This window comes from Sus scrofa, chromosome 14 (genome assembly GCF_000003025.6).
Source record: "Sus scrofa isolate TJ Tabasco breed Duroc chromosome 14, Sscrofa11.1, whole genome shotgun sequence".
In the NCBI taxonomy this organism is placed as follows: domain Eukaryota; kingdom Metazoa; phylum Chordata; class Mammalia; order Artiodactyla; family Suidae; genus Sus; species Sus scrofa.
This window is the reverse complement of record NC_010456.5, coordinates 130334027-130352951: the sequence shown is the minus strand read 5'-3', so window position 1 is coordinate 130352951 and position 18925 is coordinate 130334027. Positions and strand designations below refer to the sequence as shown.

Here is an 18925-nt window from a genome sequence, read left to right as displayed (position 1 = left end):
GGATCCGAGCTGTGTCTTCGAGCTACACCACAGCTCATGGCAAACGCCAGATCCTTAACCCACTGAGCGAGGCCAGGGATCGAACCTGCAACCTCGTGGTTCCTAGTCAGATTCATTAACCACTGTGCCACGATGGGAACTCTAAGACCTGAGTTTTTGTAAAGCAGTTTTAGGTTCACAGCAAAATTAAGCACAGAGACTTCTCAGAGACCCTCTAGCCCCAAAGCACGCATAACTTCCTTCATTAACAACATTCATTATGACTGAAGAGCCTGCACAGACACATCATAATCACCCAAAGTCCAAGTTTACATTAGGGTTCACTCTCGGTGTTAGACATTCTACAGGTTTGGACACGTGTATAATAACACACATCCACCATTACAGAGTCATACAGAGTAGTGTCACTGTCCTAAAAATCTCTGTGCTCTGCCTGTTGATGCCTCCCCCACTCCAAGCCCTGTGGTCATGTTTGCTGATACCATTTGTTTGGAGCATGGGCAACATGTGTGCAGTTTTGGGGGCCAGGTCTCTTTTGCAAGTACGCGACTCTGCTACTTTAAAGCAGAAAGCCTCCATAGATAATATGCAGATGATGTCATCTCTGCGTTCTAATAAAACTTTATTTACAAAAACAGGCAGCCCATGTCCTGTCATTTGTCGACCCCTGGACAAGAGCACCACTTTATTCGTTCCCACCATTTTTACAGAAAAGAAGTTCCTTAATAGCTTGACTTAGCAATAATAAGGTGCACCCCCCCGCCATTTTTCTCTCTGCCATCTATCCTCTTTTTGGAAGTTGAACTAACACTCAATCAAAAGTTGAGATCCTGTGATGAAAGAAAATCCCCTTTTCAGAGTATCCCTGCTTTTAAAGCCACACTGCCTTTCTCCACTTTTCAAACGTCCCAAAGCTCTGAAGGAAACCGCTCGCTCTGTGAAACTGCAATGTCATGGCTGCTGAGGGAACAAGCTCTTTGCCAAAAGTCTGTCACCTGAGTCTTTCAGGGCAGTGCTGTTTGACTGTTTATGGTACATTAAGGACAAGAGGCTTTTGTTTCCAAAAGAAATCAATGTTTGTTCTTAAGTTCAAAGGAAACCAACTGTTCTGCAGGGTGGACACTGCCTACCTTCCAGCCACCAATGATCTGTGAACAGAACAGAAGCAAAGCCATGTTTGCCTAGAATGAGGAATTCATCTCAGGAGATCCCTTAGTCCTGAGTCCACTCATTCAAGGGCACCCTACAAAGTTGACTTTATTAAAGGGAGGAAGAGCATGTGTCATAGTAGGAGTCCCCGGAGGCCACCCCCTCTGAGGATGCCACTTCCAAAGAGTAAGAAGTCCCACCAACCACTAGGCTTCCGATCAGCTACAATTAGAAATCCAGGAACCAGCCCTGGTGGATTTTCTAAGTGGATACAGCAGCTCCCTGCAAGAAAATCATTGACCTGTCATTAAAAAAAAAAAAAAAAAAAAAAAAAAAAGAGAAAGAGAGCAGATGAAAATATTCACCAAAGCCTAGAGGCTTGGGAAGGTTTCTGTGTCTGCTAACTAGTAAAAATCTATAACATTTTAAGTACGTCTTAAGCAAAAGACAGTAATAGCCCCTGTCAAAAAGCTTGTCTGGCACAGATGGAACACCAGCCTTGCATCTGACAAGGGAGCTGGTGGACAGACCTGTCAGAAAATGCATTTGACAGAAAGGTTGTGTCTCTCAAACAAACACTCTTGTGGGCCCTGGCCTCCACTCCCTGAGTCCAGCAGTCTTCTGAACTCGAGTTATTCACAGGAGAGCTATTTCCCTCCCAAGTTCAAATGCAACAGTGGATAACAAAATGCTGCTGCAATCCTCAGTCAACCACTGGAAAGCCAGGATGAAGGTTTTTCCCATAAGGTTTCACTTCTGATGGCTTTTTTTTTTTTTTTTTTTTTTTGCTTTTAGTGATTTAATGACTATGATGAAAATTTTGCTTTTGATGAGGTCAATTTATTTATTTTATTAAGGCACAGTTGACTTACAGTATCGTGCCAATTTCTGCTGCACAGTATAGGGAGCCAGTCATACATCTACATATATTCTTTTTCTCATACTGCCTTCCATCATGGTCTATCCCAAGAAATTAGATACAGTTCCCTGTGCTGTACAGCAGGGCCTCATTGTATATCTATTCTAAGTTCAGAATTTGGGGTTGGTAGATACTTTTAATTTTTGAAGCTCCTTAAAGCTCAGCACCAAGTCTTTGGTTCCTAGTCGGATTTGTTCACCACTGAGCCATGACAGGAACTCCAACACCAAGTCTTTGGGAGAAGAGAAGAGAGAGCTGAAGTGACACCACAAGGGTACAGATGGAGAGCAGATGGAAGCCAGCCCCAGGCGCATACCATCCCAGGGACCTCCAAACAGCTGGCCCCAGGTGGATACCACCCCAGGGACCTCTAAACAATGCCAGCACGGGAATCCCAGACAGTAGGAGGCAGAAAATCAATACAGCAGGCATTCCTCCAGTTGGCACCTACCCTGCTCCCAAAACAGATACTCACTTCAAACATGACTTCAGAGAAGAAGAGCAAACTCGGAGAGGAAGTGATTCCAAATGGAGGTGCAGCCTTAAGTAACAGGAATGACTGACACGTGGACGAACCATGAACTCCACAGCTTCCAGCCCTGCCGTGACCCTGTTCATCGCAACCTCAGACGGCGTTTTACAGAAACACACACACCCCGGAATGTATTTCAAACATCCCTCTGCCTTTCTCTCCAAGGACATCTGCCACTGGGTTTAGGGGCCACCCTAAATCCAGGACGACCTCCTCTTGAGCCCCTGAACTTGATTACACCTACAAGGACTTTCTTTCCAGTTAAGGTCAAGCTCACAGGTTGTGCGGACTAGGGATTGGACATATCTTTTTTTTGGGGGGGGCATTATTCAACCCACTACAGTCTCCAAAAAGCAAGAGGAAAAAATGAGGTATTTATTTAAATGAACATGGACCATGAGTATCTTGCCATATTTAGTTACCAAAAGCCCAAGACGCTATGGTGTAGAGGCTGGCATGAAGGTCAGCTAAGTGGCCCTAAACAAGTTGCTGAGTCTAAGTCACTGTCCCTGTGCACCAAGTGGGGACCACCAGACCTGGCAGGACTGTTGCACAGGTTGATGGAGAGTCACTGAGAGTGCCTGGCACCCCAACATTGTTGACAGGCCCTAGTCTCTAATGACTCTGAGCAAGATGCTCAACAACACCTCTGCAGGAAAGGCCGTCCAGTTATTCCTTAATCCAACCACCATCAGGGTATGTAGTAGGTACTCAGAAAAATTACTAAGGATCAGCGTAACAGGCCTACCAAAGGTAAACAGGGATCAGCCCTGTGGGGAAGCAAGGACTTCGGGTCATGAGAGCAGCCAGTCAGTCCTCTCCCCAGCGGTCATTCCTCTCCAGTGGTCCCAGAATCACCAACCTAAATATAAAATTTGCCACAGGAGTTCTTGCTGTGGCTCATCGGTAATGAACCTGACCAGTATCCATGAGGGCGAAGGTTCAATCCCTGGCCCTGCTTAGTGGATTAAGGGCCTGGTGTCGCCGTGAGCTGTGGTGTAGGTCACAGACGTGGCTCAGACCCTGAGTTGCCATGGTTGTGGGGTTGGCCAGCAGCTACAGCTCTGATTCAACCCCTAGTGGGAACCTCCATATGCCACGGGTGCGCCCGCCCTAAACAAACAAACAAACAAACAAACAACACTTGCCATGGTCTATGGACTCCCCGGGACACCAGCTGTGTCTCATTTAGTTTCTGGCACCTATAAAGTGACCCATAAGTCACTCGGTAAATGTTGACGGAACGAATGAAGACATGACCTGGACACTCTGGAAACCTCAGCTCTGGCCATGCACAATAACAGGGGTGACGGGGGTTATTAAAAGCATGATACCAAGTACTTGACATACACTGGGTGGATTAAATAAGGCGCCTAAACATTCTGGCATGGTGGACACTCCAGAAATATCGGTGTGTCCCATGACTTATTTCAACGCTCACTCCAACCCAACCGAGAGTCAAGGCCTTGTCATCCCCACGTTACACAGCAGGAACTGAGCCACAGAGAGGTTGAGTCACAGAACGAATACCTGGCGGAGCCAGGCTTTGTCGCACTTCCACGACCTGTATACTTTCTACTGCACCACACTGCATCTGGTCCATGCTATTTAGTCTCTGCTTTGAGGCTGGTCCCAGCTCACATACCCGTAATCAAACTGTATCCTCGGGTGTAAGGACAGGTATATACATATACATACACTGTATGTCGAGGTGTGCGTGTGTGCACACGCACAGACACACACACACAACCTTCACTGAAGGAGTAAACTAGAGTGAACACTGCGCTGAAGGGCACACGGCCCCAGGGAACACCACTAACTGCCTGGTACTGACAAGTTTCTGAATGGAACTGCCAAAGGGTAAAAGTGTCACATGTTACATTCTGCCAAGTTCACAAAAGGAACACATGCAATGTTTTGTAAACGCCACAGCCTCGTCCTCAGGCTTAATTCTTCCTGTGAAATATCTTGCGTCTCAGCCAACAGCCTACAGGGAGGAAGAGTGACCTGTGCTCAGCATTCATGGATCAACACTCCTCTCTCCACCTAAACGCCCAAAGAGCGTGATCAGGAACCGTGACCCAGGAATTAAAGAGTGTCCCAGGCACTGAACTTACAGGAGGAGTGGATGCTGGGGAAGCTTTTGCGGCCCTCGGACACCAGGTCGGGGTCCCCTGTGCAGTGCATTTCCGAGTTCATCACTCCATCTGGAAAGCAGCGGTAAAAGAAATCGGGGCGAGGTCTACAAAAGACACCATGGACATTTTCACTATAAAAAGCTGCCATCACAGACAAACCCCAAGCTGACCCCTGCTGTGCCCTGCTGCCCTAGCTCATCTGTCTATCATCCACACTGGAGCCCACCCCCCGGAAGATACCGTGGGCTTGGGCAAAGCTCAGGCTTCAGCGTCAGATCAAAGGTCTGGGTTAGAACTCCTGCTCTGCCACGTACTAGTTTGATGACCTTGAGAAGATCACATAGCCTCCCCCAGCCCAGTTCCCACATCTATAAAAGAGGGAGAGCAATACCTACCCAAAGCTGAGGTCCTGAGAGTCAAGCATGATGACTGACAGGAGCTTCCTAAGCACAGCGCCAGCGGAGTGAAAGGTAGTCCCCGCCCACATCTATGGCTCCGCTATTCAGAAGCTGCTTCCAGGACCCAAGACTCCAGGCTCCTCATGGCCCAACATCTTGAAGTTGGATGGCCAAGTGCCTGCCCTTCCTTAAAGAGCAGGTTTCACCTAAGCTCATGGACAGGACCTGAAAACTCAGCTCCAAGATGTAGAGCACATGGCCACCAGGTTGGCTGCCGGTCCTGGTTGTTGGCGGGGGTGGGCTGGGGGACACTCTACAGGGAAGTGGGGTAGAAGCCAGCCTCGAGGTCCAGCCTCCTGCTGCAATCACAGCTAACATGTCCTGAGCACTCGCTGGGTACCAGCCCCAGTGCTCAGCACTGCCCATGGGTCGTATCATATGATTCTTATGACAAACCTGGGACAGACCCTGGGACTTCATTTTACAGGTGTGAGAACGAAGGCTTAGAAAGACTACACTCCTGCCCAAGGTCATATACAACCAGTAAGTGGCAAAAAAGCTCTGAAGCCCGGCGTTTAGATTCTTGCACCTACACCCTTCCCCACCCCCCGCGCTTGTCCGCCTCCTTCAAGTGCATATTCTCACACAGATACAATGACAGTCGAGAGTTCACATTAATTCAACTGACCTTTGCCAACTGCCTGCCATGGATGAAGTTTTGCTCATGGAATAAACACAGTCCCTGTTTTCTGCACATACTGGGTTACAGTTCACCCAAACGGACTCACTGGTCCTCCAGCTCTGGGACTGAGGCCTAATAACAATCAATCAATATCTATAACATATCAGTGATCACTAATCTATCAGAAGAGCTGGCATACTGTCTCCCCCCTCCCCCCATGTGGCTAGTGTTTCTCTAAGTGTGGCTATTCGCCTACTGAACCAGAACCTCAGAGCAGACAAGGCCTGGGAATTGGCATTTTATCAGGGCCCCACAGCAACTCCAAGCACAGAAATCTGGGAGGACACTGCAGCCCCAGGTCATGCACCCCCCAGTCTGTCTCCATCTTCAGCCCCCGGTACCTGACGAGCACCCCACACCAAGTAGATGATTGCTGAATACTGAGGTTCCGAGAGGGGTCGTAACCTGTTCAAGGCCAACAGTGAGTCACGGCCAAGGTCAGGTCTTGAATTCAGGTCTTTTGACTGTTTGTTTCCACTGAGACTAACTCACTTCCAGAGCAGTTGGGAGAGAAGGCAAGATAAATGGAGAACAGAAATCATGTTCCAGGGGAGGAAGAGAAATGTGCCAGGAGCCAAAGCTCAAATGCCAATCCATATTTCTTATCCAAAAGAGAACCACAGATAAGCAATCTTATTTATTTTTTGGAGGCCAAAACCGAACAACTGAGTGGGTGTCTGGTGAGGCCCGGGGGCAGCAGTGGATGGACCGGGGGTGCCAGCAGGAGGCTTTGACCCACAAGAAAGAATAATCAATGGATAGTTCTTTACTACTGATGGCCTGCCTACTGAAAGAGTGAGTTCTCATGGGAGAGGAAAGATCCGTGTTAGGACAGAACTCCCAGGAGGACAACAATTTAAGGGGAAACCAGAAGAGCTCCTATCTGTCCCTTCAGTGTCCTGTGGCCCAGGTTTCTATGGAGATGACCTTGAGAGTCTTAAGTCACTATTTGTTTCTTTTTGGAACTTACCTTCCCACTATTAATTTAATAGTGTTTGTGCAGACTCCATTCAAAGCAAGAGCCAAGGACACCGCTACAAAACAAAAGCGAGAGACAGAAAAGTAACCAGCTGGCTCTCAACTCACCATCGTCATTGTCATCATCACTGCCCCATCGTAATACTGTGTAACTTATGGACCACAGAAATATGAACCAGTAGTCTAAAGAAGCAAGGGAAGTTTGAGTGGCTGGGGTAAGATGTAATTAGAACAGGACTTTGCAGAGTGACTCATAAGATTCCAAGCCCCTATGACATGAAAGTTCTCTCTCCTCCTTGACTGAAATTTTCAGTATCTAGAGAAGTCCATCTATCATGTTCTGGCCTGATAGGAACAGATTTAATACTACCGCATGTAGAATTTCTTTTACTGGTGGCAAGAAATATAACTGTTTTTTTCCCTTCTAGCGACCTTCTCAGATATAATTCTAATCAGCAGCTGCTGGAATCCTGCTGCAGGGAGGACGCGCCCCCTTGGCCACTGTCACTCTGCTGACCTGTCTCCTGCCAACTTGTTATCCAACCAATCACTGCTTCTGAGAAGGTGACGTGTCCCAAAGCCTCACTAGGTTTTTGAAAGGTTTGCCCAGAGAAAGGTGATGCTTTCTGCCACCTGAATTAATAGGCAATTCTGGGTTACATTATTTAAAAATAGGGAGTTCCCTTCGTGGCTCAGCAGTTGACGATCCTAACTAGGATCCATGAGGATGTAGGTTCGATCCCTGGCCTTGCCCAGTGGGTTAAGGATCTGGCGTGGCTGTGAGCTGTGGTGTAGGTCACAGATGCCGCTCGGATCCCACGTTCCTGTGGCTGTGGTGTAGGCCAGCAGCTGCAGCTCCGATTCGACCCTTACTGGGAACTTCCATATGCCATGGGTGCAATACTAAAAAAATTAAAGAAACAAACAAACAAAAAAAAAAAACAGACAGCGTGGGGACTTTCTCAGAGCAGCTTGGAAGGACTTTGCTGAATGAAGCACAGATTGCCCAAAGGGTGCAGGTGAAAGGAGTCACAGAGCTCTCCCTGTAAGGACCCTGCAGCTCTCTCACGTGTTTATCAAGAGGGCACAAAAAAGCAGGTCAATGCGCTGGAAGGTCAAGTGCTTTGCATAAGCAATAAAAACCTATTGATGCCCCATTCCATTGCTTTGTTGAATAATAAAGCATACGAGTTACCATTTCCCTTTGGCAAATATTAGCTGTTCAAGATCAGCTGAGATTTATGTAAGAAAATAGCAATAGAGGGATATTTTCAGGAAGGAGCTGCCTGGAGCAATTCATGGTCATCAAGGGAGACAAATGTGTTATTCTACAAATTTGAACAGTCAACACAGTCGCCAAGGGCACAGGCCACTGAGATGGAGACAAAACCCACCTGCCTTTTATAAGACAGGGGAAACAGAGTGCTGAGGAGGGAGCAGTGCAAATGAACAGCTTTGTCAAAGGGAAACGAACCAGCTAAGCGTGGGGTAGGCAACACCGCCATATCTGAGTGTGGCAGCAGAGGATGGCTAGGCCACTGGGAGGGAGAGCAGAGCATGAGTCAGCAGCCCAGCAGCACCATTAAAACACCAGGCATGCAACTGGAGTGCAGAAACTGGGAGCAAGCATGGGGGGACTTGGGGAGGTGTTCAGATTACATTCTGCAGGCACAGAACCTTCCTTCCTAAAACGCTGGCTTCCCCTCTCTCTCCCAAGCTCAGAGCACTGCTGAGAGGTCTCCTCTGTGGAGAGGAGGGGAAATTTCCTGGGCTGTCTTCACTGCAGTGCTCTCCCAGAGCCATGGCAATTCACAGGCTGCAAGACAGCCTCAAATGACTGGCATCTTTTCTTGTTAGGGCTGGTCCAGGGGGCTCCCTGCTGGGTTTTCTCCTTCTTATTCTGGTCCTAGCCCAGCCTCCGCACAGAGGTCTCTGGGAACAAGCATCAGCAGCTGATCTCCCAATGCCGGTGGGGAACTTCAGAGACCACTACATCAATCCAGAACACCATACGTGTCCCCAACCTCTGCGCCGGCTGGGCCTGCTGGAGCACAGAGCAGATCTCTGAAAAGCTTCAAGGAGCTGAGCTAGAAAATGTGTGGATGTGGTATGACCACCAACACCTGGCAGCTTCACTTTCTGATCCAAAAGCCCAAAGGAGACAGAAGGGGGCGGGGATCAGGAGGGACGATATTTAGGGCGGAAGTCATCGCAGCCTTCCGAAAGTAAATTAAACCGAATATTATGTTCATCTGAAAAACACACCCCCCAGGAGACCAAGACAGGGGACCTCTCACTGACAGCAGAGAGAAGGCTGGGCTGAGATTAGATGCATGGGGGCAAGGGGGCGGGGGCTTGTTGATTAACAATAACCCGGGAGACGGGTTCATAAGGGCTGCGTTTATAGCATCTCACACCACTGCGGGCTTAAAAGTCAGAAAGACAAGCCAGACTGTGTCGGATAAAGAAATTCAAAGCAACATGTGATGACGTGCGTTGGCCCACAAGGGTCCTACATTGAGGGCACTCCTGCCTAGAAGCACCCCACAGGGTTAGAGAACTTTAGTTGTCACTTGTGTTGTTCTTGGGAATTCAGCACTGCAGACCTTCTAAAACGGGGTTCTCGGCTATACAGACCTGGCTGTTCTACAGCCTAAATCCTTTAAAGCCTGATGCGGGGTGGGGCAGGCCTCACTGTTTTCATCCAACTGTTTTCACAAAGGGGGCTGCTGTGGACATGCTCTTGGGCTTCAGGTCTGCCGAAGATGCCTGGATGAAAAAGGGAACTCAGCACTAAACCACCTTGACTAAGAAAGTCCTCAATTCCAGACAACAGTGGAAAAGCTATACCTAGACTTCTGTCCTTGGTTTTTAAAGATCACTTCTTCCTACCCTCTACTTCCAAAGCTTCCTAAAAGCAGTGATTAAAAAAAAAAAAAAAAAAAAAAAACTGGTGCAATGGGAAGTTCTTCATCATTTGTACAAGGCAGGCTCTCGTTTATTCAGACAAACAGACCATCCAATAACTCCACCTTCTCTGTGAACATATAGAAGGCCGGGTCTGGTGTGCAATTTTGAAATGTCATCCTACGGGAGATTTAGCTAAAAATGAAAAGGGCTAGAGAAAGTACCTGTCAGCCACTCGCTGCCATAACAACAGCCTGACTCCCAAAGCGGGCAGTAAATTACAACCAGAACCATGAAAGACAGTCCTACCATCACATATCTTGGGATTCCGTGCCAGGGGAGTGATGAAAATTACAATCGAGGCAAAGGAATTTCCATGACACCTGAGAGGGCTTCTGATGGGACATTCTGGGGACCACACTGATATATGTCCAAAGGCTTCCCCAGCTGCTCGAGCCACGCATGGGGGGCACCTACATCCTTCCTGGAAAAACTGACCTTCCTCCCACCTCCACTGGGGAGGCAGAGACATGACCATCAAACCCTCAAGCACAGAGGAGCATCTGGGGGATGCACCTGACTCAGGAAAGCCACCTACAGGCTGGCCAGAGACTCGTGACTTGTGTCCAGGCTTGAGAAATGAGTGGAGCCAGAGTCTCCGCCTGGGAAGTCTGGACCGTGAGATGCAGTGATACTCAGAGGTGGGCACTAGAGCGGAACAGACACGCAGGTGTAGGCCAGGGGCACCCCCAATCCCATGGCCAAGCCTCATACAGACCAAAGGTGCCGACAGGAGATGGAGTCAGGGAGAAAGGGGAGAGGGAAGACACATCGCAGAGAAGATGTGAGGTGACAGGGGCGCCTCCACCTCTGGTGGCCTGGGTCCCTCTTCTGTTCCCATGAGGCTCCCCATTTTTTTCCCTATTCTTGAGTGTCTGTGAGATTGCTTGTGACAGACCTGGAACCAAGCCTCTACTGATACATTTGATCTAATTTCATGGGAGTTCCCGTCATGGCTCGGCAGTTAACAGCTAGTATCCATGAGGACGAGGGTTCAAACCCTGGCCTCACTCAGTGGGTTGAGGATCCAGCATTCCCATGAACCATGGTGTAGGTGGCAGATGCAGTTCGGATCCCATGTTGCTGTGGCTGTGGTGTAGGCCAGCAGCTACAGCTCCAATTGGACCCCTAGCCTGGGAACCTCCATATGCTGCTACTACAGCCATAAAAAGCCAAAAAAAAAAAAAAAAAAAACTTCAAAGGATTCTGTCCTTTTCAACTAGATAGAGCCTGACCAAAGCCTGGTTATGTAGGAAATGTTTCCTATCCCTTTATTGCTCTGCACACCCTAGATTTCACCCTCACCCCTTTCCCTTACAAAAAAAAAGGGTGGGGGGAAGGTCACATTTGACTACACTGTCACTTCCTCAAAACCCAGTAATTAACAAATGTAGCCTTTAGTGGAAAATCTCATATTTATAGATTTACTACCTAACTAAATGGTGAGCATATATAACACACCAACAACAGAATGCATGTGAGGGTTTGGGTAACTTGAATGTGTCATGTCAAAAAATAAACCTAATTCAGTTTTCCCAGCAATCAAAACGATCAAAACCTGGCTTCCAGGCACTTTATTTTAGTCGCTAAACAAGCCAACTAGTTTTGCTTTCTCTTAATGCTACATTTACTCAGTCCTTTGGTTAATATACAGATCAGAAAAAAAAAAAAAAAAAAGGATTTAATCCTAAAAATGTCCAACTCGTGCCACATGCAGATATGGCTCAGCTTGGGAAGAATTTATAACAATGGTTTTATAACCAGTAGCAAAGACTGCAGCATTCTTTACATAATAACAATTGATTAACTGCCAAAATGTCCCCAAACTGATGATGAGTTATGGAGGCTCTTTCCAATTTATATTATATTTTACATCTGCTTTTGCATATTTTTGCCTCAAGCCAATGGTGATTGGTCAAGGAGTCTCGGCTGATTTTTGAATTGCCCATAATGTGGGCTTATTAGCCACACATGTGGGATTGGACATTTAGTGGTGATAAAGTTTCAGATTCACTTTGCTTTGCAGCCAAGAGCTGCCCTTCTGTGCTTGGGAAGCACAGCTCTGATGTGGATTCTGAAGCTTACTTTCAGCACTAGGGACAGCGGCCACAGGCTGGCCCTGAAGATAAAGGTAGTTGACCATCTCTGCGCTGGCTCTTCCTGGGGCTAAAAGTTTACCTTGTCTTGTGTCTCCCAAGCTTCATTTGGCCAAGAGAAAAACCAGTTAGGTGTCACTGAGATTTTCAAAATCTAGTAATCTAATCAAGTTCCGCCCCATCCCCTAAAGCAGGAACCGTGAATACTCTACCTAGGAAGGCTTCCTTAATTTCAGTCTTGTCTGTTCGCCGGATAATTTTCACCACACAAATAACAGCCAGAGGTGTGAGGAAAGAAATTGCCTGGAAGAAACAACAAATAATCCCTTATAAGGACAGCAGTTTGCTATCAGAGAGCTGATTGATAATTAGTTCCTGTTAGCTTCGTTTAGACTTACTAGTTGAATGATCTTACTGAACTCTTAACCTCAAACTAAGAAGAATTTATATCTACTCTTAGAGACACCACAGATTTGAAATACCAGAGGTCTGATTATGGGTTACAACTGATTTGTAATTGCTGGGATTCACACTTAAAGTGGTGACTTTTTAAACAGAAAAGAAGAATCTGGCATTATAATGACTCATCTTTGCCAGCAGCCCTCCTCCCCGCCTCCTCTGCGGAGGGATGGGAGAACCCTTAGCCTCGCATCCCCAGTGTCCCAGCAACATGGCAGCATGTGGGACTTGCTTTGAGTCAATTGGTTCATTCCCCTTTGATGTTCTTTTGTTGAATATTCATTTCCATGGCAGAGCAGAAGTTAGTCCTTTGGCATGAAGTCTTTCCTCTTTCTTTCCTCCCCTTTCCTCCCCTGGACCAAAGCACTCAGAAGCGAAGTAAGTGCTTAATTCAGATGCGAGCAACGCTCATTATTGAACTCTCTATGAGGCAGGGAACTGTTAGGTACCAACAGGTACCAGAGTCTCTTAAATTCTTACTTATTCTGGGACTGTCTTTGCCAGGCCTGGGGACTCCACAATGTGCCCAAGAATGCACAGCTGGCTACCCAGACAAAACTTTCATTCAAAAAGAAACATGCACCCCTATGTTCATTGCAGCACTCTTCACAATAGCCATGGAAACAACCTAAATGTCCATCAACAGATGAATGGAATAAGAAGATGTGGTACATATACATAATGGAATACCACTAAGGCATAAAAAAGAACAAAATAATGCCACTTACAACAACATGGATGGAACTAGAGATTCTCCTACTAAGTGAATAAGGTCAGAAAGAGAAAGACAAATCCCATATGATATCATTTATATGTGGAATCTAAAACATGGCACAGATGAACCTATCTACAGAACAGAAACAGACGCTCGGACATGGAGAGCAGACTCTGGTTGCCAAAGGGGAGGTGGGAGGAAGTGGGATGGACTCGGAGTTTTGGGTTAGTGGATACAAACTATTACATTTAGGACGGATAGGCAATGAGCTCCTACTGTATAGCATAGGGAACTATATCCAATCACTTGTGATAGAAATGAAAGAATATGGGAAAGAGAATATATATATATATACGTATACATATGTATGTATAACTGGGTCACTTTGCTGCACAGTAGAAATTGACAGGACATTATAAATCAACTATAATAAAAACCTTTTAAAACAAGACAACTCAGCTCTCGAGCCGGTAAGTAGCAAAGCCAGGCTTTGGAAGCCAGGTTTTCTGCCTCTGATAACTAGTCTTTGCTCAGCATTCTATAATTAATACATTGTTTTCCACATTCAAACAACCAGGGAAAGGGTATTGATGATACTTCCTTATAATTGCAACAATATCAAAAGTGATTCAATATCTTAGAAATCTACAACTGGCCTCACAGACAGTGGTGGGAGGGGGTACGTGGTAACTACTGTGCAACAGTGTTCACGCTCTGGGAAGTCTCCACCTGTTTGATCACCACATTTTGGAAAGGGGCCTTTTAAGTAGACCTAAGACACAGCTGGAAGACACTTTCCTTAAAAAAAAAAATAATAATAATAATCCATCCAAATAAACACAGATTTTTCAAATAACTGGAGATGGAGTTCCCACTGTGGCTTGGCAGTAACGAACCTGCCTACTAACCATGAGGATGCATGTTTGATCCCTGGCCCTGCTCAGTGGGTTAAGGATCTGGCATTTTCATGAGCTGTGGTGTAGATTGGCAGGTGCAGCTCCAATTTGACCCCTAGGCTGGGAACTTTCATATGCCACGGGTGGGTCCCTAAAAAGAAATAAAATAAAATAATAACAAAAAATAACTGGAGATGCCCTATACACTTGCTACAACCACACTGCCAGAGCTCAAAGCGACATTGGGAATCTGTTTGGGAGCTGTCTTCAGAGTTAGTTCATGAGAAATCCCTTCTTCTCACTGGCTAGTTTCTTCTGACCACACAGGGTAGTAATCAGCATATGATCCTCCTTATCAGCAGTGACCCTGGATGATGTGGCCATGCAAATGCCATGGAGAGCACGTCCTATTGCCATGGAGAGTATTTAGATGACAGGGGCACAGGGCTATGGGCAGCTGGATGAGAGAAGATTCAGAATTGAAGCAGAGAAGAAGAGGGTTTCCCCAGGAGTGACTCAAAAAGGCAACACTCACTTGTGAGTTAACAGTTCCAGTTCCACGAGGGCCTGGGAGGCTCTCACACTGGAATACTTGCCAGGCTTATTCCAATGCTGCGTCCCTCAAACACTCTTATAGGACAGGCCCAAGAATTTACCTTATGTAATAAGCACCTCAAATGATGCTGATGCTGGTGGCTGAGAAACTGTGTTGGTTTTGACTCACACATTAGGTGCTTAAAGAGCGATGACTGAAGGCCCTCTTTACATGAGCCTGAAGGGCAAGGTCAAAGAAGTCCTTGGTGGAGTTCCCGTTGTGGCGCAGTGGTTAACGAATCCGACTAGGAACCATGAGGTTGTGGGTTCGATCCCTGACCTTGCTCACTGGGTTAAGGATCTGGTGTTGCTGTGAGCTGTGGTGTAGATCAAAGATGCGGCTCAGATCCCGTGTTGCTGTGGCTGTGGCATAGCTCTGATTCAACCCCTAGCCTGGGAACCTCCATATGCCATGGGAAGCGGCCCCAGAAAAGGCAAAATGACAAAAAAAAAAAAAAAAAGCGTCCTTGGCTTTTCATTGCCTCTCACTCTGGGCCCCAGAGACCAGGCCCCACCCCCAAATAGGAGAAGGCAGCTCACTGAACAGCGAATAGCACTGCAATGACCCCACCTAGAGTCGAACCTTAAATACGAGAAGACAAGAGAATTGAAGAAAATACTGCAGAACAATCCCAGATGGCATGGTCTAAGCTTAGGCAGAAATGGAACCCCAGAGGAAATATGATTTGGGAAGATGCCCCCGCCAAGGCTCCCGAGGCTGCTCACAGGAGATGATCCTGAGCACGATGTTGCTGACAAGCAGGGGGTGGGGACACTGTGTGGGGACACGTGGCTCCAAGCCCAGGAGTGGGGGCTGGAGAAGGCATTAGAGCTGCCCAGTGGCTCCAAGCTCACTGCTCAGTGATCAAGAGGGTCTCTCTGAGCCCTGCTCGCTGCCCCAGCTCTCCTGCTTGAATTACATCCCCACCCTGGCTGCTTCCTGGGCCAGTGTGAAGCACCCAGGAGGGCTCAGGGCTCCTCATCTCAGGAGCTTTGCAGGTGGGGAATTGCAGCCATCAGACAAGCGCCCCAGCCCCAACCAGGCGGCTGCAACAGAAGTGTCTGTATGAGGAGTCCCTGTCGTGCCTCAGTGGTTAGCGAACCCGACTAGCATCCATGAGGACACGGGTTTGATCCCTGGCTTTGCTCAGTGGGTTAAGGATCTGGTGTTGCTGTGAGCTGTGGTGTAGGTAGCAGACACGGCTCAGATCCTGCTTTGCTGTGGCTCTGGCATAGGCTGGCATCTACAGCTCCGATTAGACCCCTCACCTGGGAACCTCCATGTGCCACAGGTGGCGCCCTGAAAAAGACAAAAAGGCAAAAAAAAAAGTCTGCACGTGACTTGGGGTGGGGTTGGGGGTGGTCCTTCTCGCCTCCTCTCATCCTAATGGCATTTGGGCTCTGGTCGCAGGTCTTCCTCCTGGAATCGCATCTGGCATATCCTTGGGCAGCACAGTCCTCAAACAGGACAGACACATAGTTACGTTTATCATCTGTCCCTCTTTTTATCAGTATTTTTCAACTAAAAGTTGGAATTAAGAGATGAGCCCCAGAAACCAACACATTAGGAAGGCAACTTTCCCCCCTGCACAAAAGTACCTCGGAACCGAGTAAGAGAGGAATGAAGACAGAACAAGCACCCCACATTCAGTCCATAAACCAGACTGCGTTAACCCCAGCGCACAGCCCTTCCACGTTCTGACAAAAGCCATTAGAAGCCACGGTCCCACTGCCAGAGCCTGTGAGTGATGGAGATGGACACAGAGATACCGAGGCGGAGCCTGGTAACTTCTACCTTCAAACGTGGACATGCAGGACCCAAGGGGACCAGCAAAAACGTGTCCTTAGCTTGTTTACCCTTAGGTTAATATTCCCAGGGCTTTTTAACGTTTGAAAATCCTGGGAGTGGCCCCGTGGAAAGACAGTGGATGGTCTGTGATTATTAAATGGGACCTGAGAGACATTGAACTTGAGCCACTCGATGCTTCAGGGTGCAGAGAACACATCGCCCCTCTCTGTGTTTGCGTTTTCCGCAGTAGCCATGAGAACAGGGCCGCTGAATGTACATTTGGAGGTTAGACAACAACGGCTGACATATTCTAAAAACTTACTAATGCCAGAGTCTATTCCAGGCACTTCTTGTAAATTAACTCACTCATTCCTCACAGCAACCCTGTGAAGTAGGCTCCTTACTTACTGGATAGAAAAGGAAGGCACAGAGAGGGGAAGCAAGCTGCTAAATGCTACACAGTTAATAAGTGGTAAAGGGGAGATGTGCGCTCAGGCTGTTGAAACCAAGCATCAAGCTCTGTGCTTTTAACCACAGCGTCATAGCAGTTCTCGTGTCAGAAGTAAGAAGCACAAATAAAATGCAATAAATGCCTTGTCTCTGAAGTTGGAAAAGGAAGGAAAGAGGCTCATTTCCGGGAGCGTGAATAAGTCACAGAAGTGGCAGTGGCAGCTGTCATGGATTAAGCACCTACTGTGTGTTAGAGGCTTTCCTCGCATTGTCTAATCCCAGAACCACTCTGTGGACGGGAAAATCCTCCTTGTACAGAAAACAGAACTGGAACGTAGTGAATGCACAAATGCACGCAGCTAGTGGGACCAGGACACCCCAACTGGGCTGCCATGCTACCTGGGCAGGGGTCTGGAATCACAGAGATCACCTGAGCCCAACAGCCCTATCTTACAGATGGGGAAACGGAGGCTGAGATCATTCCTATAATAAAGACCATCTTGTAAACTGCTAATTAATGGTACCGCACCGTAGCCACAGATCAGGACAGTCTGTATAAATCATTAAGCAAGGGTCTAGGACATGGCCGGATTTGCCTGATGTTCTTCCAGAGGCGAGGAAGCCAGAGCTCTGTGGAGGAAAATGTGGGGAACGGACTCAGATTAAGGACAGCCTGGCTCAAGCCCCAGCTCCAGCATGTATCAGCTCTGCAACCGTGAATATGTCGCTTAACCTGTTCACTTTTGGGTCTCAGTGTCCTCTCTCTAAAATGGGTATAATAGTGATGGTTGCAAGGATTGAAATTCATTGAGTTGTTGAATGCTGCTGTGTACTGCACACGAAGTGAAGTGCTGCAAGTCTGTCATTGCATTTGAAGCTCTCCATACCTTGGGGAGGGAGGCAAGTGCTGTTGAAGCCCCCCTTTTACAGAGTAGGGCCCTGAGGCACCGAGAGGGGAGGTGATTTTCCCAATGCACTTAGCTAGTCATTAGCAATGCTGGGAGCTGCCCGAGGTGGTCCATTCTGGGGCCCCTCCCAACAGTCATCCACGGGGCCCAGCAGAGCTAGCATCCAGGACATGCTGATGGTTGTTCCCAGAGAAACCTGTGCACACAGGACCCAAGCCAGGATCCTGTGACCAGACCCACAGGAATAGAGCATGGGAAGCTCCAGTTCGTCTGTGCCTAGTCTGGGTGTGGAGGGACAGGGATAAGCCTAGTTGGCCCAGGCACCTCGCCCATGCCCTCCAGGTCCAACATCTCCAATACGGGCAACCAATGAAAACAACATAGGAAGTGCCATCGGTCCCCAGCCATTGCTACACCCAGGAAGTGGGTGACCCCTGAGTGCTGATGCTGCCGGGGCGCTTCTGGGAATCAGCTGAGCAGGGAGCAGCATGTCTGAAGGGAAGGGCATGAGTGTGCCAAGGACTTTGAACCACCGAAGGGGTCCGAGCCAGAGACCCCGATGTTAGGATGTCAGCCAAGGAACTTGTCACCGGGGTTCACCCACATCAGACAAAACAATGGGCCCAAAGTGCCTTAATTTCCAGCGTCTGACAGGTGGGCGTGCCGCACGGTGCTTCCAACAACTTGGGGTGTGCAGACACCTGGGAAAGGGCCCGCTGCGGGCCAACAATTACAGCCTCGCAGAGCCAAGAGATGAGACTTTTCAAACATGTCTAAAAATTAAACTGTCTCTCACAAGCCAGCTTTGTCTCTTTCCCTTCCCTCTTCCCCTCAAACTGACTTGATTTCTGTCTTCCTGAGAAGCATCCTATCCCAGAAGAGAAAACCCTGTCATCAAATCAACATAGTATCAGTACTACTTGACAGAAATAAACCATGGCTGGAGCAAAAAGAGACCAGGGCAAAGGACAGGTCTAGGGTAGATTTTTTTTTAAGCCAAGGAAAGAAATTGGGAAACACCTTCAATTTCCTCCCTCGGTCTGGCCTGTCCTTTCCAGGTTTTCCTGTGATGCCCACCAGTCTGATGCATGCTGCTGTGTGTGTCCCCCCAGACTGTGCCTTATGCAGCTTGGCACCTCCACTACTTGCCACCAGGCTTGGCTCAAGGAAGGTGCTTCGTGTAAATGCCTATTGA

General features: G+C 47.8%; 1 protein-coding gene across 1 annotated transcript in view; it reads right to left on the bottom strand.

The window, feature by feature from the left end:
* The window catches only part of PLPP4 (phospholipid phosphatase 4), a 147416-nt gene that overhangs the window by 71681 nt on the left and 56810 nt on the right, over positions 1–18925 (bottom strand). Inside the window, exons 3-5 of the mRNA XM_001924179.5 lie at positions 12132–12222; positions 6849–6912; positions 4718–4842 (exon numbers count right to left, since the gene is read on the bottom strand). Of these exons, the coding sequence (XP_001924214.1) occupies positions 4718–4842; positions 6849–6912; positions 12132–12222 (280 nt within the window). The remainder of the gene's footprint in view (positions 1–4717; positions 4843–6848; positions 6913–12131; positions 12223–18925) is intronic.